This window comes from Culicoides brevitarsis, chromosome 1 (assembly GCF_036172545.1).
Source record: "Culicoides brevitarsis isolate CSIRO-B50_1 chromosome 1, AGI_CSIRO_Cbre_v1, whole genome shotgun sequence".
Classification (NCBI taxonomy): Eukaryota; Metazoa; Arthropoda; class Insecta; order Diptera; family Ceratopogonidae; genus Culicoides; species Culicoides brevitarsis.
In genome coordinates, this window is record NC_087085.1 from 37,961,488 (window position 1) to 37,989,088 (window position 27,601).

Below are 27,601 nucleotides of genomic sequence, written 5' to 3' on the forward strand. Positions count from 1 at the left end.
TTGTGGGGTTTCGTATTCATGGAATTTTTGAATGTAAAATCAGAATTCTTTGTTCCACAATGCGTTGAATGTTAATTTTGTGCACTGACAATTAAATTGAGTTAATTAGCATAGTTGGTTGTCATTTTTGTCACAATATGCTGATGATGAACAAATCTGCATGTAAATGACTGCATTACTCGCAGCTATTTAAGTAGATTTCACTATAATTTTGTTATGATGTTTTGCCAATTTTGTCGTGCAATAAAGCCACTAGACACATAATTTATCTGTTATTTAAACACAGAATTTTAAACTTTTATGACACCAAGTTTTGTTTAACTTTTTCGTGTTTTGCTTATTTTTTGTTGTAAAAAGTGTCTCTGTTTTCGAGAACTAAAGTCTGTGGTGAACAGAGAGGTTTTTGTACTTGATTTATGTTAATTATTTTGCTGAATGTTTTAATTTATGTGCAAATTATTTTCACGTGTATGAGTTATTTGGCGCAAAAATTTAATTCTCAATGGAATGAAGTTTGAATTTCATTTAAAAAATTAAACAATTTCTGAAAATAAATACAAAAAATTAAAAAATAGAAATTTTAAAAGTAAAAAAAAAAATAAATTCTTAATTTTTTAATATTAAAAAAATAAATAAATAATTATTTAAATAAAAATTAATTTAAAAAAAAAATAATTTAATTTTTTTTAAATATTTAAATATCATCAAATATATAAATAATTTTTTTTATTATAAAAATCTATAAAAAAAATATACCTATAATTATATTTTTTATACAAAAAATATTTAAATATTAAAAAATTTAAAAAAAATAAATAAAGAAAAAACAAATATTTAAAAAATAATAAATAATTAAAAAAATAAATAAATAATTTAAAAAAATAATTAAATTTTAATATTTAAAAATTAAAATAAAAAAAATTATTAAAATAAATAAATATAATAAAATAAAGATAATTAAATAAAATAAAAATTTAAAAAAAATAATTTTAAAAAAAAAATAAAAAATTTTTAAATATTTAAAATTATTGAAATAAATAAATAAAATAATAAATTAAATAATTAAAAAAAAATAATTTTAAATTTAAAAAAATATTTTTTAAATATTTAAAATTATTAAAATAAAAAAAAAAAATAAAATAAAAATTAAAGATGAATGAGAAAATGTCACAGATTGAAAATTTAATGAAAAAAATTCCGTCGTTTAATAAATGATTTTCGCTGCAATATGCTTCTTAATTAAAACCATCAAAGCATTAAAAAGTAATACTCACAAAAAGTTATTAATTATCTTTTTCCGTGTCGCTTAAGTGCCAACTTCCATTGTTTCTCCAAATCTGCAAGACAAATAAAAGTTAAATTAAAAATCTTTTCCTAATTTCTTTTTTTTTCACAAATATCTATTAATAACATGTGCAACAAAGTCACTCATAGACAGAAAAGCATACCGCTGAGAGGCTTCTTTAACTATGTTGCCAGACATTGTCTCGTTCACTTCCTTTTGTTTCCATTTTAATTCTACCACACACCATCATCTCATTTTGCAAAAGTTTTCTAAATCTCATTTTCTTTGTCAGGAAGTGCGGAATATTTTATGAAAAAAATATGAAAATGCCTCTGTGATATCTCTTTCAATGCTAAATGGCTGAAAGTAATCCTCTCTCTGTTTCGCTAAATATCTCGCCGCTTGCCAAGTATTTGTCACTCACAGACAAAGGATTCCGTTCTCCCGCAAAAAAAAGTAGGAAGAGGCCATTTTACCCTTGAAACACGAGAGACCTTTCTCTGGAATGACAAAAAAAATTTACACAAAAAAATCGGACAGACATGAATAAATTTTTTTCATTCCGAATAGTAATGGAAAAGGGATCATTTACACAATGTTGCTTGTGACACATGCCAAAACTTATCGAGTCGACCCATATTTTGGCACGAATTTGATTTAAGCCAAAGAATCCGGTGTTTGCGGCGAAATGATGAGAAAATATTTGAATTTCGAAGGAAATTAAATTGGTGAAAAGGTAGAAAAATTTACCGCAAAATAAAATTTAATATTTTTCTCAGAAGGTTTAAGTGTCATTAATATTCAAGAGGTGTCAAGCAACAAAGATTGTATTTTTTTCATTAACACTTTTTTTTGAATGAATGAGTTCTTTTTAATTGATATGGAGAGACATTAAAATTTGATTAATTTTAACAACTTAGTAGACTGTTAACAGCTTGTCCTTGACATTTGTCTCACACTTTAATTTGCATTTTTTTTTTCAAATGGGTTGCCTTGAGAAAGGCAAAAAACGGACAACTTTGTAGAATTAAAAATAAACAAAAAAATAATGGCGAATTGTTTGTTCAACATTTTGAAGCGCTACGTTTCAAATCCAAGGAAATTGAAATGGAAATGTTTCTTAAATATATTGCTACACGTTTTTTTTGTGACAATGTTCTCAACGCCTCTTTCCATTCAGGCACGACATAAATAATCCGTTTTGTTTCAAAAGTAATTCTCAAATTTTAAATGAGATCATTATTTACTCTTGTATGTCGTCGTTGTCGTTGAAACAAGCAGAAAAGTTGTTAAAACTTGTCAAATTTGAGAGGAAAGAGCGCTTTTTGACATTGTCACAAACTTGTTGAAGTTGTATTGACCTTGAGAAAGCTTTTGAAGGTCATTTGTTAGATTTTTAGGGGTTTTTAAAAGACCTTCAAGTACTCCTTCAGAATGAATTCTTTTAACTTTTAAAAGGTGAATCGAATAAATTCAAAGGTTGACCTTCAAATGACCTCAAGTATTTTTTTAAGACCTTCTGCAAGCTTTTAAGATTTTTAAAAGTTCTAAAGTATTTTGATTAATTTAATTGATCCTTCAAACAATTTTGATTCTATTTACCTTTGAGGAAATCATCAAAAAATTTTTTTGACATAGTTTTGTTTTGAAAACCAAATCAAGAAAAAAACTAAATCAAAAACTGTGTCAAAAACTGTGTCAAAGCCATTTTTGTCAAATCTTGCTCCAAATGGATTGAAATTTGTCAGGGGGCTCTAATTTGTCATTTTTAATCATTTTATAACTCAAAACTGCCAAAAAATTGAAACTGAAAAAAATTTTTTTCTTTGACATAGTTTTGATTTGAAAACCAAATCAAGAGAAAAACTAAATCAAAAACTGTGTCAAAGCCATTTTTGTCAAATCTTGCTCCAAATGGATTGAAATTTGTCAGCGGGCTCTAATTTGTCATTTTTAATCATTTTATAACTCAAAACTGCCAAAAAATTGAAACTGAAAAAAAATTTTTTCTTTGACATAGTTTTGTTTTGAAAACTAAATCAAGAAAAAAACTAAATCAAAAACTGTGTCAAAGCAATTTTTGTCAAATCTTGCTCCAAATGGATAAAAATTTATCAGAGGGCTCTAATTTATCATTTTTAATCATTTTATAACTCAAAACTGCCAAAAAATTGAAACTGAAAAAAAAATTTTTCTTTGACATAGTTTTGTTTTGAAAACCAAATCAAGAAAAAAACTAAATCAAAAACTGTGTCAAAAAGTCAAAATTTTTGTCAAATCTTGCTCCAAATGGATAAAAATTTGTCAGAGGGCTCTAATTTATCATTTTTAATCATTTTATAACTCAAAACTGCCAAAAAATTGAAACTGAAAAAAAATTTTTTCTTTGACATAGTTTTGTTTTGAAAACTAAATCAAGAGCAAAAAAACTGTGTCAAAAACTGTGTCAAAGCCATTTTTGTCAAATCTTGCTCCAAATGGACAAAAATTTGTCAGAGGGCTCTAATTTATCATTTTTAATCATTTTATAACTCAAAACTGCCAAAAAATTGAAACTGAAAAAAAATTTTTTCTTTGACATAGTTTTGTTTTGAAAACTAAATCAAGAGCAAAACTAAATCAAGAGCAATGCCAAAAGGTTATTTTTACATGGTGATTTTTCAAAAAAAAAATTTAAAAAGTATTAAAAAATTATGCTCTTCAAAATTTGTTAGTTCTAAAAACATCAAAAGTTTAAAAAATCAACGTTTTGAAAGCTTCATCTTATCAAAAGACGAATCGACATCCAGAAAATCATTTCTACATTTTTTTCAAAAAACACTCTGAAAGAAAACCATTTTTCTTCTTCTCACAAAAAAAAAGTTTCCTATTTATTTTTCCCCTTTTTCTTTTTTTTTCCTTGCATGTCGTTTCATGTTACCAAATACCAACCCGAGGACATTCTGATAGCTCGGCAAGTCAGTTATGAGTCAAAAAAATTTAAGAAGAAAAAAAAACCAAATAAATCGACAACCGATATATTCATGTTATACCTAAGACTAATAAAGCCACGTAAGCCAATAACAGATAATCCCCCAGCGTGTCTTCAAAATATAAATGTAGAAAATAAGGTTAAAGCATTTCATATTCGTGTTATTGACGTAATTCAAAAAAGTTACTTTTCTATCATTGCGGAAAATATTTTCGGGCAAACATGTTTAAAAATTCATAAATGCGATTTCTGAAAATTTAAGTTTGTTTTTCAGTCTGGAAAGCAGCTTCCGACAAATTCAATTGATTGAATGGAGAGCGAATTAAATTTTTTTGTTAACAATGTTGCTTCTGCTGAAACACCCACTGCAGTATTTACTTTTTGACATTGTTTGAAATGATGTTTGATGAGGGAAAAAGTTCGACAGAAAATCCAATGACATAAAAGAGGATGAACGTGTGAAAACATTTATTTAAATAAAAAATGCATTTTTTCTCACTTTTACTCTAGATAATCGAATTACATTCATCTCCAAATTCTCCTCATTTGATGAAAAAAAAAATGCATTTTATGTCAAAATAACTTTTTCAGCTCAACTCAATTAAAAATGAACAAAAAAACACGAAAAAAGCAAAATATTAAAAATCATCAGAGTGGAAATTTTGTTGGATATGCACATAAAAGGCACCTTTAGGCAAATGTTAAGTAAACAAATTTCCTTTTTTTTCAATTTTAAACGAGCAAAAAAAAAAGTTAGGAGCCCGTGAAAAAAGAGGAAAACATAGGAAAAATGTTTGGAAACAAAAAAAAATGAAAAATTGAATTTTTCCACTGTTGATTTTGGTTTCGTCAGAAACAAATGGAAATTCACATATAAAAGCAGGAGACGATAAAGAGATTATGCCAATACTTTATTACATAATACGAAGGCCCACACACTGAGTTACAAGAGTCTTATGTGGCTTACCGCCATAAGTCATGATACACGCAAATTACTGGCATTGTTCGCAACAAAGAGGAAAATTTTCATTCTTTGTGTCGTGTTATTATTATTGAGACTTTTTCTATGAACTATTTTATTATGTGAACGGTATTTCCTACATCGCAGATAAAAGGCATGCTTTTAAAGGATTTAACAGGAAAATCTTTCATCTCTAACAATGCAGATACAATTGTTCGAAACCTTTAAAATTTTTTTACCATATTCTATTTATAAAAAGTTTTGCAGAAGAAAAGTTGGTATATAAGTATGATTTTTTGGTCGTCTACCAATTAAGATGTCTAAAAAGTTTTTTTTTATGACTTGAGATATATTTTTATTTAATGGGCGAGTTTTATGCTCTAAAAAAAGTAATTAATAAGAAATTTTTTCGTATCTTTTTTAGCTATAATGTTTAGGCATTTTTTTTTCAATTAATAAATAAATTTATAATTTGTTTTAATTTAATATTATTTTATATTACTATTCTGTACTCCTCATAACATATGAGAGTGAAAAAAAGTCTGAAGAGCCGTGAAAATTCGTTGTGTTTTATCTTCATATGCTTTTAAGAAAAATGAATATTTTTCAAATTAAATATTTAATTAAAATTTAATTTTAAATTAAAATTTTCATCATTTTTGTACTCTTCAAATTGAATAAAAATAATTTTTAAAAATTTAATTTAATAATATTTTTAGTTTTTTTCATTAATTTTAATTTAATTTTTAAAATTATTTTAAAATTAAATTTAATTTTCAATTTTAAAAATTTAATAAAATAATTTATTTATTTTTTTTATTAAATAATTTTAATTTAATTTTTTTTAATTATTTAAAAATTAAATTTAATTTTTAATTTTAAAAATTTAATTAAATAATTTATTTCATTAATTTTAATTTAATTTTTAAAATTAGATTAAAATTATTTAAAAATTAAATTAAAAATCATAATACTTTAGATTTTTTTAATAAACATATTAAAATTTTTCTCACTTTTGTACTTCTCAAATTAAATTGAAACAGACAGACTGAAAACAATTTTGAACGAATATTAAATTTTTTACTGAATTTATTTAAATATTGAAGAAAAAGCTGAAGAAATGGAAGATAATAACAAATAAAATATTACTTTGCAAATATTTGCATACAATATGGTATGCGGATGTAATTGTCAAAGTAATTTGTCGTTATGAAAATATTCCATTTAATTATTTGTTTATCAACTTCTAATTAATACAGGTTTTCATAGCAAATATTATTTCACAGAAATTCAAATGACAAATTTTAATGAATATTTATGAAATTTCTAAAGCAATTTATACAAATAAATAAATTTTCGGTTAAAATATTTAAACAAGAAATATTTACAAAAAAATGTATGCAATTGAAATTACATTCAATTCCTAAACTACTCGATTCTTGCTTAGTTCAATGTGCTTTTCCAATTTAGTTAGATATAAAACCTCCCACAGTGACTTGAAACCGAATAAAATTGAATTTCAATTTAATCTGATACTTTAAAAAATAAATAAAAAACGCTCGTTTGATATTCATATCGATATGCACACTATTTACTTTATGAAAATGATAGAGTAAAAATGCAATCAAAAATCTCATACATGGCAAATTCTTTGCATAAAGCTCAAATCCATCGAGATACTGAAAGAAAATATTACAAAGTAAAAAGATTGTATGAAGTCTTTTTACTTTTGAAGTTTCATTCTAAGAATCTTGCTGAAAAAAAAAATAATGAAATTTTTCTAACGAAAATTTATGCACACTTGATAAAAATTAAATATTCAATTCAGAAAAAAACGTGACTTTATTTTGAAGCATATTTACTTTGTGTAAACACACACAAAAAAAAGTCAGCAAAAAAAAGTTTTTTTATTCAAACTTTTTAATAATGACACCCACACAATATTTACTCTTAGATAAAAAGAATATTATATGAAAAAAATAATTTTAAAAGTTTATTCGTATACGAGAATTTATTAAAAAAATAAAAAAATAATTTTTTATGTCGAATAAAAAATAGAAAAGTTTTATTTTTTTAGAAAAAATTTTAAAAAAATTAGATTGAATTTTATATTATTTAACATGAAAAAATATATAATAATGGAGACGCCTTATTATTTGTATTTCTAAATGTATTTTTATTAATTTTAATTGTCATTCTTGTAACGTCAGTATTTTTTTTACTAAATTTCTTTTATTATTTATTTTTTATCATATTTTTTTATTTAATTTTTTTAATTTTAAAATTATATTTTAAATAAAATAAATTAAAAAATTATAAATAAATAATAAAAAAATAAAAAATAAAATTATTTTTTTTTATTCATTTATTTTTTTTTGTTTATTTTGTTTAAAAAATATATTAAATAAAAAACAATTATTAAAAAAAATTTTGGGAAAAAATTAAAATAAAATAATCTTTTATAATTAATTTTTTTATAAGATAATATATAGATATATTAAATAATTAAATTTAAAAATAATTAATCAAAATTAAAATTTTTCAAAAAATTTAATATTACAGACAAAATTCATTTTTTCTACATTTTATATGCAAAAAAAATAATAATTTTGTCGTCGATTTAGTCCGCTTAAGAAAATTTTAATTTAATATTAATATTAATAAAAAAGGCCATGGTAAAAAAAAAATATTTTTTATTATTTTAGTTTTTAAATAAAAAAAAAATCTCACATCAATCAAATTTTAATAAAAACCATAAAATTTCTACTAAATTTAATTAAAAAAATTTTTTTTTCATGAAAGTTTAACAAAAAAAAACCCAACTAATGTAAATATTCACATTTAAATAATATTAAACTTTTTTAATATTTATTTTATGTAAGTGTAAATAACGTTACAAACCACATCAAATAATTGTCCAAAACGTACCATTTCCGCTTGAAAAATCCTTAAATGTGTAAATTTAAAATTTCCTTTTTAATGTATTTTACCCTTATTTTTATATTTCACAGAAAACCATAACTATCTCCAACATTTAAATTTCCTTTAAAAAAAAAGTTAAAAATAATGCATTTTTTATGCTTTTGAAACGTGCCTTTTTCCATTGAAAAAAAAATAACTTTTTCACATAAAATTGCAGACATTTGCAAAATATTATCGCATTTTCCTCAATCAATATTTATTTAAAGCGAGGCAAAAAAAAAGATGTTTGCCCGACTAATGGTAATGGCAGTGCTACATCGAGTTTCGCACCCTCATGATTGCTCGCAAATTAGACGCCAAGTGAATCTATGCAAATAACTTGAGATTATATAAGCTTGACATTTATTACCAGAGCACGTTACCGTCAACAGATGCAGCAAATGCAAATAACACGGTGTTATAAATAAATTTTTGTCGCGAATCGATGATTTAGGTATTTGACGAACGAAAACGTGCAAAAGTGCTTATCGAACGAGAGAAAATCGAGAGCAAATATCAGCTGACATGTGTTTTTTTGACGATATCGGAAACACGACACGGATGATGAAACATGAAAAGAACATGAAAACTCTTCATAAGCGAATTTTTTAAACAGTGGGCGGTCACATCAAATTTCTTTTCATCGAATTTCAATTGTGTGTCATCATGATGATGTTCCGTTGTTTGTACTCACGAAGCCATGAAACCTCTTTTTTTTGTCGAAAAAAAGTGATAAATTTTACCGGATCACAAAGCAGTAAAATTTTGTTGAATTACCTCCAAGTCTATGTATGGATATCATATGAGTGGTCTATGAGGTTTGACTGTAATTTATCTTTTTTTTGTGACATTGAATGACGACGATGCGACAACAAAGTGAATGCAGACCACTTTTTATCCAGCCTTTGAGTGTGAGTAAAAGCATAAAAAATACAAAAACACGAAATAAATGTAAACAAACATGAGCAATTTGTAAACGGAGCTGTGACAGAATTGCGAAAAGTTGTTATGCAAATTCATGTCAGGACACTTTTAGATGTGAGAAATATGTTCGGGCAACAGACTGCGTTGGTTTTATAAAATTGTTGCTGAATAATGGAGACGTCTGGTGTTTTTTGTTACTTTTCATACCAGACGAAAAATTTTCAACTATTTTAGCTAATCAATTTTAGAAATTTTAACCGAAAATTAGAAATTTTTTCGGAGAATTGTTTGTCTCATGTTGGTTGGAATTTACGCATCCTTCATCTATAATATATGTTTTAAACATGTTTCTATGGTTAACATTTTAGGCTGATATAATAGTCGAAATTTTTTAGTTTGTTAAAACTTTCAATTGAAATTTTTAATAAAATTTCTTAAGATGTTGGATTTTATTGTTTATCAATGTCTAAATATTTTGAAAATTTTTTTTTACAAAATTTGAAATTTTTCATAAAAAATATTAAAAAAATAACAGAAAAATATTTAAAATGTTGAACCTTGATCTAATTTTGTAAGTAATTTTAATTATTTTATAAATTATATTTCCTTAAATTATTTTTTTGTTTTTTTAGACTCTTTTTATTTTATTTTATTTCTTAATTTAATTTAATTATTTTTTAATTATTATTTATTGTCTTTTGATCTGATTTTTTAAAAATTTTAATATTTTTTTATAAATGAATTTTATTTTATTTTTTTTTTACAAAAAAAAATTTTTATTTCTTTAAAAATTTTTAATTTTATTTTTAATTAATTTATTTTTCATATTTTAGTTTTTTTTTATTTATATTCGTTTCTATAATTTATTATATTTATTTTAATTTAAAAAGGTATTTTTTTTTTTGTTTATGTGACTTGATATTTAATATCACTCATGAAAATTTTCCACAAAAAAATATAAAAAAAATTTTTAAATTTACTGAACAAAACAAAATAGGGGATGATATGGATGCCACACTGGATCCAAGATGGCCTGATAACAAAAATTAATGTTTTAATTGATGATTCTCAAAGTCACAACTGATTCTCTTTCTTAAATTTTACCTAGAAGAATAAAATTACATGTTTCTTCGTTCGCTTATTCTTTCAGAGTGAGGTTTTTCTTAATTTTTGTGACGTTTAGCGTAAAAATCTAAATCAAATTGTTCATAGGGCAATTTTTTTTTAAATCATCAGGTAATATTGTTCATTAACTATTAATTAGATTTTGTAAGAAATTTTTATTTGTTTATAAATTTTATTTTATTAATTTAATTAATATTAATTTAAAGATTTTTTAAATAATTTTTTTTTATTTTTTAGAAATTTTTTATTTCATTTTTTTTTTTAATTAATTTTTTTTTTATTTTAATTTTAATTTTTTTTTATTTGTTTATTTATTTATTAATATTTTTTTTTTAATTTAAAAAGGTAATTTTTTTTCTTTTTCGATAATAAAAAATTAAAAAAAAAAAATAAAACTTACAAATCCCAAAAATTTTCGATTATTGTATCAGCCTAAATACAAAACGAAGTAATTTTCAGAATTTTTGTTGTGAACTGCTACTTGATCATCTAAACTGTAATCTTGTTATAGTTTGCTTTTCGCATTTGACGTAGTCTTGCTATTTTTGACGACACCTGATGCTCGTCTTGAAATGATGTTATTGCCTTATTTTGTTACTTGATACTTTGGGAGTGCTTGTGAACTTTTTCGATTCATTGAATTTTGTTTTGCTTGATTTTGAGTGACACATATTTATAGAATTTGTTGTTGCGGAAGCTTTTTAGCCTATTTCTCATGAGAATTTTCTTTTCCGTTATTATCTTCTTTTCATATTTTTTTCAAAAATTCTCTTTTTAAATTATGTGTCTGAACTTTAAATGCGAATTCTTGGTACTAAAGATGAAAAAAATTTTCGCTGATGCCAAAAAAAGATAAAAATCTGCAAACGAACCTTTTTCTTGTTATTTTAAAGCAAAAAAAAATCCTTGATCCCGAATATGCAGACAAAATATGCATTACTTACCCAAAAAAAGATTGCATCGTGACTCCCTCATTTATAATGTAGTCATGCTTGTGTTTGTCTGTCTCGCCGTCTCCTCTTTTTTTCACGTTTCCGCATCACAACATCTTTCGATGCATGAACTTTTTGATAAACAAATCCATCATTAAAGTTGTTGTGACTACGCCAACGTATTTTTTTTACTGCTTCATTTCATAAAATGTTCCCTTCGTTCAATTTCATGTTTCGTGAACCGGGTAATCCTTCATCATTTTTGTACGTTGACGATAGTAGAATTATCTACTTATGCTGCAAAAACACTTCAAATAATCGTTTAAGTAGATTTATCTTCCGTTTTATTACTATTCTTCTCAATGTTAATATTGGAATTATGGCACAAGGCACGTTTCTGAAGAAAGCAACAAAAGTAATTACCATAAAAATGAACTGAGATGAGGTAACCTTGAAGAAAATCATAGCACATGTGTTATTAATATCGACTTGGGTGTCTTCCTTCTTCTTTTTTTGTGTGTTTCCATGTAATCGATCAACAAGTCGGAAGCACTTGTGACGGAGAGTTTTTATTAAAATCCTTTATGTTTTTTCCCGTTATAGGTGCGATTAATGTTTATGACAACATGACACGTTCCGATGACACGAACGAAATAATGGATGACGTTGAATTGCAGGAATATGGCTATCCAATCAAGTATCCTGAGGAAATTTCGCGAAAAGAAAACAAAAAATATGGAAGTAAGGTCGATATAATAATTAAAAATGTTTTCGATTTCTTCTGAGATATGATATTTAATATTAAATATCTTAAAATGAAGAAAATATTCAAATTTTAAAAAATATTTAAGCATTTTTTTTTCAAATTTAACATTTCTGTTAAAAATTTAATATTTTTGTACATTTTTAAATATTTAGAAAAAAATTTTCAATTTTGTAAAATAAAAATTTAAACAAAAAATAAATTAAAATTTTTAAAATTAAAAAAAACTTTAAAAAAAATTAAATAAAATAAAAATATGATCAATTTTGTAAAAAAAAATATTTTTAATTTATTTATCTTTTTTATTTAATTTTTTTGTTTTAAAAATTTTTAATTTAATTTGTTTGTTTTGACTTTCTTTTGATTTTGAAAAATTTACAATTTTTTATATTTTATTTTTTTTAAATTGAAAATTATTTAAAAAATAAAATTTTTAAAATAAAAAAATAAAATATAAGGAATTGTCAATTTTGTAAAGAAAATTTTTTTAATGATTTTTTATAAAAAATTAAAACAAACAAATTAAATTAAAAATTATAAAACTAAAAAACTTTGAAATAATTAAAAAAAAGATAAATAAATTAAAAATAAATTTAAAAAATTAAAATAAATTTAATTAATTAATAATTTAATTAAAATTATTAATAATTATTTTTAATTATATTAAATTTATTTTTTGATATTTATTTGTTTTTATTTTTTTATATTTATTTTTTAATTATTTATATTTATTTAATTTTTTTGTTTTTATTATTATTTTCGAATATTTTTATAATTTTAATTATTTTCAAATTAGTTTTTAATTTTATGATTTTAAAAAATCGAATTAATTTTTAGCTCTTGTACCTCCCTATTTTCACTCGAGGAAATTCAACTTAATTTTCATTATTATTCTATTGTCCAGAAACGTCTTTCATTCATGAGTTGCTGCTAAATCGTACGATGCGAGCTATGATTGTTACTATTGCTGTGGCAATTTGTCTTCCCACACTTGCCTATGTCGTCTTCTACTCCAGAGAACTGAATCCAATTGCGTATGTTAAGGAATACGGAACTTGCGGATATTACGATATTTATTTCTTGCCATGTGGGCCGAAGGTAAATCGTTTTCTATCTTTGTTTATTTGTTTACTTCTCATCGTCTCGCTTGCTTGATGATGTGCTAGAAATAACATCAAGACCAACAATGACGATATAAATATTTATTATAAACGTGGATGAATGGAGTTGTTTTTGCATACTCGTCAAGTGTGAAATTGTCTTTGTTCCTGAAGGCTTGACTATGGAAAATAATAATTGAATGAAGTGAAACAAGAATTTAATTATACGGTCGTGACAATAAACAAAATTCTTTCGTGTCTCAAGGTTTACGACGAGACATTTCTTGAGACAAGCTATGTTGTAAACATGACATTAAGTGTCCTACCTTTCTCAACTTCTGTAACTTGATATACGAAGGAATTTCTTTCATAAAAATTTAGTTTTACGATTTGGCAAAAACATAAAAATATCAAAGCTTTAATCCAAACCAGTAGAAAATGACTACCAAAATACGAATACAAAGATTTGAGTTTATGTCAGTAAGGTCAGAAACCGAAAATGTGCACTGGGATGAAAGTCTTGAATGTGAATTGGGGTAAAGTTTCAAAATGTTATCTGAAACAAAAATTTTGAATGTGTCTTAGGTTAAATTTTTAAAATGAGCATTGGGTAAAATTTTTAAATGTACATTGGGCAAAATTTTTTAAATGTGCATTGGGAAAATTTTTAAAAATGTGCATTGGGAAAATTTTTTAAATGTTCATTGGGTAAAATTTTTTAAAATGTGCATTGGGAAAATTTTTTAAAATGTGCATTGGGAAAAATTTTTAAATGTTCATTGGGTAAAATTTTTTAAATGTGCATTGGGTCAAAATTCTTGAATGTTCATTAGGGCAAACATTTAAAATGTCAACTGGGGCAAATGTCAAATTCATAATACTTACAAAAAAACTTAAAATATGCACTGGGATGAAATATACAGTTGAAAAATTGTAAAAAATTAAATTAAAAATCTTATCTTACCTGATCCTTCAAAATTAATTTTTTATACAAACCACTTTTACATATTGCTCTTGCCTCCAAATTCCTCAACTAATTAATTTAAATTTTCCCGAATACATTAATTGATTGATTTGCATGACAAAGCGTTCCCATAAAGCGAAATTGTCTCCGCTCTATCATCAAAAATTATTCCATGTCATGCATTCCCAATTACCGAATTTCCACGAAATTTTAATGTCATTTAAAGCGATACACTTGAGTAAATAAAAACACTTCTCACACTTTATTATCGTCATTTATCGCGTCGTCATCGTATGTGGAAAAACTCCTCTTTGAACGAAGATCAAATAATTTGTTTTCCATTTTCGCACAATGGAATTTTCATTGATTTTCATCAACAAAGTATTTTATTACCACTTGAATTATTATATTTTGTGAGTATTTTACGTTGGCATGAGTGCACAATAATTTAATAAAATTTGTCTGTGAATATTTTCTTTATTTGCGGAAAATTTATATATATGAGCTTCAAGCATTTCCTGACATGTTGAACAATTTTTATATTAGGTTTTTTTTTCGAACATTATTACGAATTCTCGCGCAAATATTTAAGGTAATTTTTTTTATTCACATATGAAGGAATTAGGTTTACTTTTTCGCTGTAAAAAAAATATTTTGTATCGTTTTTTTCCTTCTCAGAAAATTGGAGAAAAATAGATGAGTTGACAATTTTTTTGTAAAAAAAATATTTGCATTTAATTTCAATTGTCTGGTTTTTTTCTAATGAAAATTAAAATTTCATAAATTTGAATATTGCCTTTTCGCTAATTCAAAAATATTTTTCTATATTGAAATATTCATATATTTTCATGGAAATTCCCATAGAGCCAAAAATTAAGTCAAATATTTCAATATTTGTCAATAAAAGACACGCGATTGTTAACAAACGGAGTAAAATTTGTACGAAGCAATGAATGAGCATTCTTTTGCTCATTTTTGCATTGATAGGTCAAAACATACAAAAAACGCGTTTTTATTAAAGTTCAAATTCCAAGTAAACGATAACAAGGATAGAAAAAATCTCGGTTGGTATGACACAAATTTCCATTCTTATTATTCAGTAGACCATGTGAAAGTTATGAATTGAGGACATAAAAAAAGTGAAAGAATAACAAGTTCGGCGAAATGAAAACAATTTTTTTATGATTTTTGTTTAAATCTATTTTAAGCTATGAAGGTGAAAACTTCACTAAAAGGCTTGAAAATGTTATTATTTTTTTTTATCGAAATTTTTTTCATAAATAATTTCAGCAATTACTAAATTAAAAAAAAATGAGAAAAATAAAAATATTTAAAAAAAAATGAAAAAATATTAAATTTATTTTAATTAAATAAATTTACAGAATTAAGAAAAAATAATTTTTTAAAATTAAAAAAAAAATAAATTTAAAATTAAATAAAATTTAACTGAATTCCTTAGATCTTGACATCAAATACAAGTTCAGTAGTTCATATTCGAACCACAAAGTTCAAAAAACCAAATAATTTACATAATTCATTAACATAAATTATGAATTCATTGGAAAAAAGACAAATTTATTCTCTTTAACCATATTTTCGTTCAAAGCAATTTTTGTTTAATATAACTTTCTTTAAATAATTTTCATTTTAATTATCATCGAAAATATTCCAAACTCATCATAACTTTGATAAATTTAGATTTTTGACGCATTAATAATTTTTGTTGGATTTTAATGGAGTCTGTCCGTCAATTTTTTTTTTTTTTTGAGGAGTACAAAAATTTAAAAAAAATCATAAATAAAGTAATCCAATAAGGTAAAAAAAATGCGCTTGAATAATATTTTTACTTACCTTTCTCCATAAATCCTTTTTATTTTTGCTTGCTTTATTTTTGCTTCTAAAATATTTCTCTTTTCACATAAATTCGTCATGGAAATTCCTCAACTGACGTCAAATTATTTATTTTTATCCTGATTTGAATCTAACACAATTGTGTCAGAATTTCAATTTATTTTTAAAATAAATCGACGTTTCGTATTCTCTTCTCCAAGGTGAACAGAAAAAAAATTCTATATAAATTGAATCCTAATCTAAATTTTTCGCATTAATTTTCCTTTATGGCAACTGATGCGAGAAAATTTGATTAAAATTCAAATATCAATCTGAAAGTTGTTGAATATCGTTCAACTCACACATGAGATAGATTTGATTTACTTTTTTTTTGTGAGCAATAAGCAAATTGATTTCACTTAGCAACAATTTTCTTTGCCTTTCTTGTTTTACCTCTTCTTCTCTTTAACTCGTTTTAAGAGATGAAACCTGACCTTTTTTTTCTTAATGGCTCAAATGTCATGAATAATTCGGTTGTTGACTCGGCATGACCCAAAAGTTGTTGTTTTGACCTGAATTACGATTGCGTAAAGAAAACATGATCTGACCTATTTTGTCTTTAAAAGAAACGTGGGCAACGCGAATTAACTTGTTTACCGGCAATTTTCTAGAAAGCGCATCCACGCAAGTTAATTTTAATGAGACGCAATAGAAATAATTATCAATAGTAACTGTTATTGCATAAAATTGCTCTGAACATTATGTTCTGTTTATTTTCACGGAAGAGTCATTAAGCGGCTTATTATAATCACAAACATTTTCATCTAGATAAAAAAAAAGAAATGAGAGAGAAAAAAATCATGATGTTCGTACATTTATGAGAAAAAATAACATACAATAAAAAAATTTAGAAAGTTTTCATCAAAAGAATGAAAAAGTCGCATTTTAACGTTAAGTACACGATTTTAAGCCCAATGCACATTTTAAAATGTCTACCGTTTGAATATTTAAAATTTTCACTCAAATATTCGTTTAAATACTCATTCTAATGAATATTTTGAAATAATATCCCAATGCACAATACAAATTTTTGTCAAATCTGCCTTTAAACTTTTATCCCAATGCACATTTTAAAATGTCTACGTGCTGATTTTTCCAATGTTCATTTAAAATTTTTATCTACATTTTCCTTTCAAATTGTGGACAATTTTGTATTTGAAATTTTTGCCCCAGTGCACATTTCGAAATGTCTATCGAATGAATATGCAAATTTCAAACTTAATTATTCGTTTAGTATTTAGTCCCAATGCTCATTAAATTTTTAAAATTTTTTAAATTTTTTTCTAAATTTTTCTTTTAAATCTTAAACAATTGAGCATTTTCAAATTTTTGACCCGATGCATATTTTAAAATTTCTCTATATTGAAAAATATAGATTTTCAATGAAATTTTTTCAGGATGTCGTCTTACTATAAATTTTAAAATTTTTCTTCAAATTCGCATTTCAAATATTAATTTTATAATTTTTGACCCAGTTAACATTTCACATCACGTGATACACTAAATGACACAAATTCAGTATAATACCGCAATTTTTCTTCGAAATGCTGCAAAAAAAATACAAACAAAAAGCCGTAATTTATTTTCATTTACTCCACACAGAACATTTCCGAGCAAATTTGCAAACTGCGTGGCTGCTGTTTCATGTATTCCCACGGTTGCTATCACTCGTTGCCATCAAGACATCGTTATCTGACATCCTCGACGCCATGGAGCAATAATGCGACATTAGTGCCAGCATTGAGTCAAACGTCGCTCGATGGCGAAATGGCAGTTGACAACATGCGTTTAATTGTTAATGAAATAAGTGCCGACATTGTCGAGATACAGATTACGAGTGATATTAACGCTAAAACGAATAACAGGCAGATTCTAGAAGAAACAAAAAATTACAACGTGATGGTATTCGAGCCATCAATTTACGTGGAAATTCATCGAAAATCGACAAATGCGACGTTATTTTCATCAGCAAAAGGTCCTTGGATCGCCAGCAAAAATTACTTTGAATGGTCCATGCATTTGCAAGCCGATATTTTGATGGGATTGGGACATCATCGACTCGAAGTTGGTGACAAATTTTTCCTGTTGAACAATCAGAGTAATTTTGCTGCACCTTTTGTCATGGGATTCAGTGAGTATGAGTTTTTGTGCTTCATGATTTCGGAAAATGGGAAAAAGAGAGAGAACGTTAATCCCATTTCCGTATGATGTTGGAAGATCTCCTTGGGAACGTCATAAGTTTTTTGTTTGACAAGTTTTTAATAAGTTTTCTATCGTGCTGCTTTTAAAATCTAATCAAAATTTCATTTTAAAATGACTTGTTAGATAGAGATTTTATGTCGTCACTCAACAAATTTCATTAGCTTTGATACGGATTTTTATTTAAAAACTTTAACCAGAAGTGGGTTTTATGAATGGAAAAATTTATTTATTTTCAATTTTTAATTGAAAAAATTATTTTTAATATAAATTATTAGAGTCGACTCGGAGTAAACTATCAAAACTCCGGACGTTACTCCAAATGGATAAAAAATCATCAAAAGGCTCTCATTTATCATTTTTAATCATTTTAAAACTCAAAACTGCCAAAAAATTGAAACTGAAAAAAAATTTTTCTTTGACATAGTTTTGTTTTGAAAACCAAATCAAGAAAAAAACTAAATCAAAAACTGTGTCAAAAACTGTGTCAAAGCTATTTTTGTCAAATCTTGCTCCAAATGGATTGAAATTTGTCAGAGAGCTCTAATTTATCATTTTTAATCATTTTATAACTCAAAACTGCCAAAAAATTGAAACTGAAAACAAATTTTTTCTTTGACATAGTTTTGTTTTAAAAACTAAATCAAGAGCAAAAAAACTTTGTCAAAAACTGTGTCAAAGCTATTTTTGTCAAATCTTGCTCTAAATGGATAAAAATTTGTCAGAGGGCTCTAATTTATCATTTTTAATCATTTTATAACTCAAAACTGCCAAAAAATTGAAACTGAAAAAAAATTTTTTCTTTGACATAGTTTTGTTTTAAAAACTAAATCAAGAGCAAAAAAACTGTGTCAAAAACTGTGTCAAAGCTATTTTTGTCAAATCTTGCTCCAAATGGATTGAAATTTGTCAGAGAGCTCTAATTTATCATTTTTAATCATTTTATAACTCAAAACTGCCAAAAAATTGAAACTGAAAAAATTTTTTTTCTTTGACATAGTTTTGTTTTGAAAACTAAATCAAGAAAAAAACTAAATCAAAAACTGTGTCAAAAACTGTGTCAAAGCTATTTTTGTCAAATCTTGCTTCAAATGGATAAAAATTTGTCAGAGAGCTCTAATTTATCATTTTTAATCATTTTATAACTCAAAATTGCTAAAAAATTGAAACTGAAAAAATTTTTTTTCTTTGACATAGTTTTGTTTTAAAAACTAAATCAAGAAAAAACTAAATCAAAAACTGTGTCAAAAACTGTGTCAAAGCTATTTTTGTCAAATCTTGCTTCAAATGGATAAAAATTTGTCAGAGAGCTCTAATTTATCATTTTTAATCATTTTATAACTCAAAACTGCCAAAAAATTGAAACTGAAAAAAAATTTTTTCTTTGACATAGTTTTGTTTTAAAAACTAAATCAAGAGCAAAAAAACTGTGTCAAAAACTGTGTCAAAGCTATTTTTGTCAAATCTTGCTCCAAATGGATTGAAATTTGTCAGAGAGCTCTAATTTATCATTTTTAATCATTTTATAACTCAAAACTGCCAAAAAATTGAAACTGAAAAAATTTTTTTTCTTTGACATAGTTTTGTTTTGAAAACTAAATCAAGAAAAAAACTAAATCAAAAACTGTGTCAAAAACTGTGTCAAAGCTATTTTTGTCAAATCTTGCTTCAAATGGATAAAAATTTGTCAGAGAGCTCTAATTTATCATTTTTAATCATTTTATAACTCAAAACTGCCAAAAAATTGAAACTGAAAAAAAATTTTTTCTTTGACATAGTTTTGTTTTAAAAACTAAATCAAGAGCAAAAAAACTGTGTCAAAGCTATTTTTGTCAAATCTTGCTCCAAATGGATGAAAATTTGTCAGAGAGCTCTAATTTATCATTTTTAATCATTTTATAACTCAAAACTGCCAAAAAATTGAAACTGAAAAAAAAAATTTCTTTGACATAGTTTTTTTTTAAAAAATAAATCAAGAAAAAAAAAACTGTGTCAAAGCTATTTTTATCAAATCTTGCTCCAAATGGATAGAAATTTGTCAGAGGGCTCTAATTTATCATTTTTAATCATTTTATAACTCAAAACTGCCAAAAAATTGAAACTGAAAAAAAATTTTTTCTTTGACATAGTTTTGTTTTAAAAACTAAATCAAGAGCAAAAAAACTGTGTCAAAGCTATTTTTGTCAAATCTTGCTCCAAATGGATGAAAATTTGTCAGAGAGCTCTAATTTATCATTTTTAATCATTTTATAACTCAAAACTGCCAAAAAATTGAAACTGAAAAAAAAAAATTTCTTTGACATAGTTTTGTTTTAAAAACTAAATCAAGAGCAAAAAAACTGTGTCAAAGCTATTTTTGTCAAATCTTGCTCCAAATGGATGAAAATTTGTCAGAGAGCTCTAATTTATCATTTTTAATCATTTTATAACTCAAAACTGCCAAAAAATTGAAACTGAAAAAAAAAAATTTCTTTGACATAGTTTTGTTTTAAAAACTAAATCAAGAGCAAAAAAACTGTGTCAAAGCTATTTTTGTCAAATCTTGCTCCAAATGGATAGAAATTTGTCAGAGGGCTCTAATTTATCATTTTTAATCATTTTATAACTCAAAACTGCCAAAAAATTGAAACTGAAAAAAAATTTTTTCTTTGACATAGTTTTGTTTTAAAAACTAAATCAAGAGCAAAAAAACTGTGTCAAAAACTGTGTCAAAGCTATTTTTGTCAAATCTTGCTCCAAATGGATAGAAATTTGTCAGAGGGCTCTAATTTATCATTTTTAATCATTTTATAACTCAAAACTGCCAAAAAATTGAAACTGAAAAAAAAAATTTCTTTGACATAGTTTTGTTTTAAAAACTAAATCAAGAGCAAAAAAACTGTGTCAAAGCTATTTTTATCAAATCTTGCTCCAAATGGATAGAAATTTGTCAGAGGGCTCTAATTTATCATTTTATAACTCAAAACTGCCAAAAAATTGAAACTGAAAAAAAAATTTTTCTTTGACATAGTTTTGTTTTAAAAACTAAATCAAGAGCAAAAAAACTGTGTCAAAGCTATTTTTATCAAATCTTGCTCCAAATGGATAGAAATTTGTCAGAGGGCTCTAATTTATCATTTTTAATCATTTTATAACTCAAAACTGCCAAAAAATTGAAACTGAAAAAAAATTTTTTCTTTGACATAGTTTTGTTTTAAAAACTAAATCAAGAGCAAAAAAACTGTGTCAAAAACTGTGTCAAAGCCATTTTTGTCAAATCTTGCTCCAAATGGATGAAAATTTGTCAGAGAGCTCTAATTTATCATTTTTAATCATTTTATAACTCAAAACTGCCAAAAAATTGAAACTGAAAAAAAAAATTTCTTTGACATAGTTTTGTTTTAAAAACTAAATCAAGAGCAAAAAAACTGTGTCAAAGCCATTTTTGTCAAATCTTGCTCCAAATGGATAGAAATTTGTCAGAGGGCTCTAATTTATCATTTTTAATCATTTTATAACTCAAAACTGCCAAAAAATTGAAACTGAAAAAAAATTTTTTCTTTGACATAGTTTTGTTTTAAAAACTAAATCAAGAGCAAAAAAACTGTGTCAAAGCTATTTTTGTCAAATCTTGCTCCAAATGGATGAAAATTTGTCAGAGAGCTCTAATTTATCATTTTTAATCATTTTATAACTCAAAACTGCCAAAAAATTGAAACTGAAAAAAAAAAATTTCTTTGACATAGTTTTGTTTTAAAAACTAAATCAAGAGCAAAAAAACTGTGTCAAAGCTATTTTTATCAAATCTTGCTCCAAATGGATAGAAATTTGTCAGAGGGCTCTAATTTATCATTTTTAATCATTTTATAACTCAAAACTGCCAAAAAATTGAAACTGAAAAAAAATTTTTTCTTTGACATAGTTTTGTTTTAAAAACTAAATCAAGAGCAAAAAAACTGTGTCAAAGCTATTTTTGTCAAATCTTGCTCCAAATGGATGAAAATTTGTCAGAGAGCTCTAATTTATCATTTTTAATCATTTTATAACTCAAAACTGCCAAAAAATTGAAACTGAAAAAAAAAAATTTCTTTGACATAGTTTTGTTTTAAAAACTAAATCAAGAGCAAAAAAACTGTGTCAAAGCTATTTTTGTCAAATCTTGCTCCAAATGGATGAAAATTTGTCAGAGAGCTCTAATTTATCATTTTTAATCATTTTATAACTCAAAACTGCCAAAAAATTGAAACTGAAAAAAAAAAATTTCTTTGACATAGTTTTGTTTTAAAAACTAAATCAAGAGCAAAAAAACTGTGTCAAAGCTATTTTTATCAAATCTTGCTCCAAATGGATAGAAATTTGTCAGAGGGCTCTAATTTATCATTTTTAATCATTTTATAACTCAAAACTGCCAAAAAATTGAAACTGAAAAAAAATTTTTTCTTTGACATAGTTTTGTTTTAAAAACTAAATCAAGAGCAAAAAAACTGTGTCAAAAACTGTGTCAAAGCTATTTTTGTCAAATCTTGCTCCAAATGGATAGAAATTTGTCAGAGGGCTCTAATTTATCATTTTTAATCATTTTATAACTCAAAACTGCCAAAAAATTGAAACTGAAAAAAAAAATTTCTTTGACATAGTTTTGTTTTAAAAACTAAATCAAGAGCAAAAAAACTGTGTCAAAAACTGTGTCAAAGCTATTTTTATCAAATCTTGCTCCAAATGGATAGAAATTTGTCAGAGGGCTCTAATTTATCATTTTATAACTCAAAACTGCCAAAAAATTGAAACTGAAAAAAAAATTTTTCTTTGACATAGTTTTGTTTTAAAAACTAAATCAAGAGCAAAAAAACTGTGTCAAAGCTATTTTTGTCAAATCTTGCTCCAAATGGATAGAAATTTGTCAGAGGGCTCTAATTTATCATTTTTAATCATTTTATAACTCAAAACTGCCAAAAAATTGAAACTGAAAAAAAATTTTTTCTTTGACATAGTTTTGTTTTAAAAACTAAATCAAGAGCAAAAAAACTGTGTCAAAAACTGTGTCAAAGCCATTTTTGTCAAATCTTGCTCCAAATGGATGAAAATTTGTCAGAGGGCTCTAATTTATCATTTTTAATCATTTTATAACTCAAAACTGCCAAAAAATTGAAACTGAAAAAAAAAATTTCTTTGACATAGTTTTGTTTTAAAAACTAAATCAAGAGCAAAAAAACTGTGTCAAAGCCATTTTTGTCAAATCTTGCTCCAAATGGATGAAAATTTGTCAGAGAGCTCTAATTTATCATTTTTAATAATTTTATAACTCAAAACTGCCAAAAAATTGAAACTGAAAAAAATTTTTTTCTTTGACATAGTTTTGTTTTAAAAACTAAATCAAGAGCAAAAAAACTGTGTCAAAAACTGTGTCAAAGCCATTTTTGTCAAATCTTGCTCCAAATGGATAGAAATTTGTCAGAGGGCTCTAATTTATCATTTTTAATCATTTTATAACTCAAAACTGCCAAAAAATTGAAACTGAAAAAAAAAATTTCTTTGACATAGTTTTGTTTTAAAAACTAAATCAAGAGCAAAAAAACTGTGTCAAAAACTGTGTCAAAGCTATTTTTATCAAATCTTGCTCCAAATGGATAGAAATTTGTCAGAGGGCTCTAATTTATCATTTTATAACTCAAAACTGCCAAAAAATTGAAACTGAAAAAAAAATTTTTCTTTGACATAGTTTTGTTTTAAAAACTAAATCAAGAGCAAAAAAACTGTGTCAAAGCTATTTTTATCAAATCTTGCTCCAAATGGATAGAAATTTGTCAGAGGGCTCTAATTTATCATTTTTAATCATTTTATAACTCAAAACTGCCAAAAAATTGAAACTGAAAAAAAATTTTTTCTTTGACATAGTTTTGTTTTAAAAACTAAATCAAGAGCAAAAAAACTGTGTCAAAAACTGTGTCAAAGCCATTTTTGTCAAATCTTGCTCCAAATGGATGAAAATTTGTCAGAGAGCTCTAATTTATCATTTTTAATCATTTTATAACTCAAAACTGCCAAAAAATTGAAACTGAAAAAAAAAATTTCTTTGACATAGTTTTGTTTTAAAAACTAAATCAAGAGCAAAAAAACTGTGTCAAAGCCATTTTTGTCAAATCTTGCTCCAAATGGATGAAAATTTGTCAGAGAGCTCTAATTTATCATTTTTAATAATTTTATAACTCAAAACTGCCAAAAAATTGAAACTGAAAAAAATTTTTTTCTTTGACATAGTTTTGTTTTAAAAACTAAATCAAGAGCAAAAAAACTGTGTCAAAAACTGTGTCAAAGCCATTTTTGTCAAATCTTGCTCCAAATGGATTGAAATTTGTCAGAGGGCTCTAATTTATCATTTTTAATCATTTTATAACTCAAAACTGCCAAAAAATTGAAACTGAAAAAAAAAATTTCTTTGACATAGTTTTGTTTTAAAAACTAAATCAAGAGCAAAAAAACTGTGTCAAAAACTGTGTCAAAGCTATTTTTATCAAATCTTGCTCCAAATGGATAGAAATTTGTCAGAGGGCTCTAATTTATCATTTTATAACTCAAAACTGCCAAAAAATTGAAACTGAAAAAAAAATTTTTCTTTGACATAGTTTTGTTTTAAAAACTAAATCAAGAGCAAAAAAACTGTGTCAAAAACTGTGTCAAAGCTTTTTTTATCAAATCTTGCTCCAAATGGATAGAAATTTGTCAGAGGGCTCTAATTTATCATTTTTAATCATTTTATAACTCAAAACTGCCAAAAAATTGAAACTGAAAAAAAATTTTTTCTTTGACATAGTTTTGTTTTAAAAACTAAATCAAGAGCAAAAAAACTGTGTCAAAAACTGTGTCAAAGCCATTTTTGTCAAATCTTGCTCCAAATGGATGAAAATTTGTCAGAGAGCTCTAATTTATCATTTTTAATCATTTTATAACTCAAAACTGCCAAAAAATTGAAACTGAAAAAAATTTTTTTCTTTGACATAGTTTTGTTTTGAAAACTAAATCAAGAGCAAAAAAACTGTGTCAAAAACTGTGTCAAAGCTATTTTTGTCAAATCTTGCTCCAAATGGATTGAAATTTGTCAGAGGGCTCTAATTTATCATTTTTAATCATTTTATAACTCAAAACTGCCAAAAAATTGAAACTGAAAAAAAATTTTTTCTTTGACATAGTTTTGTTTTAAAAACTAAATCAAGAGCAAAAAAACTGTGTCAAAAACTGTGTCAAAGCCATTTTTGTCAAATCTTGCTCCAAATGGATGAAAATTTGTCAGAGAGCTCTAATTTATCATTTTTAATCATTTTATAACTCAAAACTGCCAAAAAATTGAAACTGAAAAAAAAAATTTCTTTGACATAGTTTTGTTTTAAAAACTAAATCAAGAGCAAAAAAACTGTGTCAAAGCCATTTTTGTCAAATCTTGCTCCAAATGGATGAAAATTTGTCAGAGGGCTCTAATTTATCATTTTTAATCATTTTATAACTCAAAACTGCCAAAAAATTGAAACTGAAAAAAATTTTTTTCTTTGACATAGTTTTGTTTTAAAAACTAAATCAAGAGCAAAAAAACTGTGTCAAAGCTATTTTTATCAAATCTTGCTCCAAATGGATAGAAATTTGTCAGAGGGCTCTAATTTATCATTTTATAACTCAAAACTGCCAAAAAATTGAAACTGAAAAAAAAATTTTTCTTTGACATAGTTTTGTTTTAAAAACTAAATCAAGAGCAAAAAAACTGTGTCAAAGCTATTTTTATCAAATCTTGCTCCAAATGGATAGAAATTTGTCAGAGGGCTCTAATTTATCATTTTTAATCATTTTATAACTCAAAACTGCCAAAAAATTGAAACTGAAAAAAAATTTTTTCTTTGACATAGTTTTGTTTTAAAAACTAAATCAAGAGCAAAAAAACTGTGTCAAAAACTGTGTCAAAGCCATTTTTGTCAAATCTTGCTCCAAATGGATGAAAATTTGTCAAAGAGCTCTAATTTATCATTTTTAATCATTTTATAACTCAAAACTGCCAAAAAATTGAAACTGAAAAAAATTTTTTTCTTTGACATAGTTTTGTTTTGAAAACTAAATCAAGAGCAAAAAAACTGTGTCAAAAACTGTGTCAAAGCTATTTTTGTCAAATCTTGCTCCAAATGGATTGAAATTTGTCAGAGGGCTCTAATTTATCATTTTTAATCATTTTATAACTCAAAACTGCCAAAAAATTGAAACTGAAAAAAAATTTTTTCTTTGACATAGTTTTGTTTTAAAAACTAAATCAAGAGCAAAAAAACTGTGTCAAAAACTGTGTCAAAGCCATTTTTGTCAAATCTTGCTCCAAATGGATGAAAATTTGTCAGAGAGCTCTAATTTATCATTTTTAATCATTTTATAACTCAAAACTGCCAAAAAATTGAAACTGAAAAAAAAAATTTCTTTGACATAGTTTTGTTTTAAAAACTAAATCAAGAGCAAAAAAACTGTGTCAAAGCCATTTTTGTCAAATCTTGCTCCAAATGGATGAAAATTTGTCAGAGGGCTCTAATTTATCATTTTTAATAATTTTATAACTCAAAACTGCCAAAAAATTGAAACTGAAAAAAATTTTTTTCTTTGACATAGTTTTGTTTTGAAAACTAAATCAAGAGCAAAAAAACTGTGTCAAAAACTGTGTCAAAGCTATTTTTGTCAAATCTTGCTCCAAATGGATTGAAATTTGTCAGAGAGCTCTAATTTATCATTTTTAATCATTTTATAACTCAAAACTGCCAATAAATTGAAACTGAAAAAAAAAATTTTTCTTTGACATAGTTTTGTTTTAAAAACGAAATCAAGAGCAAAAAAACTGTGTCAAAGCTATTTTTGTCAAATCTTGCTCCAAATGGATAGAAATTTGTCAGAGGGCTCTAATTTATCATTTTATAACTCAAAACTGCCAAAAAATTGAAACTGAAAAAAAAATTTTTCTTTGACATAGTTTTGTTTTAAAAACTAAATCAAGAGCAAAAAAACTGTGTCAAAGCTATTTTTGTCAAATCTTGCTCCAAATGGATAGAAATTTGTCAGAGGGCTCTAATTTATCATTTTTAATCATTTTATAACTCAAAACTGCCAAAAAATTGAAACTGAAAAAAAATTTTTTCTTTGACATAGTTTTGTTTTAAAAACTAAATCAAGAGCAAAAAAACTGTGTCAAAAACTGTGTCAAAGCCATTTTTGTCAAATCTTGCTCCAAATGGATAAAAATTTGTCAAAGGGCTCTAATTTATCATTTTTAATCATTTTATAACTCAAAACTGCCAAAAAATTGAAACTGAAAAAAATTTTTTTCTTTGACATAGTTTTGTTTTGAAAACTAAATCAAGAGCAAAAAAACTGTGTCAAAAACTGTGTCAAAGCTATTTTTGTCAAATCTTGCTCCAAATGGATTGAAATTTGTCAGAGGGCTCTAATTTATCATTTTTAATCATTTTATAACTCAAAACTGCCAAAAAATTGAAACTGAAAAAAAATTTTTTCTTTGACATAGTTTTGTTTT

At 25.0% G+C, this 27,601-nt stretch overlaps 1 protein-coding gene across 1 annotated transcript in view; it reads left to right on the forward strand.

Annotated features, from left to right (window-relative positions):
* The window catches only part of LOC134837304 (uncharacterized), a 44,701-nt gene that overhangs the window by 3,077 nt on the left and 14,023 nt on the right, over positions 1 to 27,601 (forward strand). The window contains exons 2-4 of the mRNA XM_063852672.1: positions 11,763 to 11,900; positions 12,827 to 13,020; positions 17,479 to 18,007. Of these exons, the coding sequence (XP_063708742.1) occupies positions 11,786 to 11,900; positions 12,827 to 13,020; positions 17,479 to 18,007 (838 nt within the window). The 5' untranslated portion in view covers positions 11,763 to 11,785. The remainder of the gene's footprint in view (positions 1 to 11,762; positions 11,901 to 12,826; positions 13,021 to 17,478; positions 18,008 to 27,601) is intronic.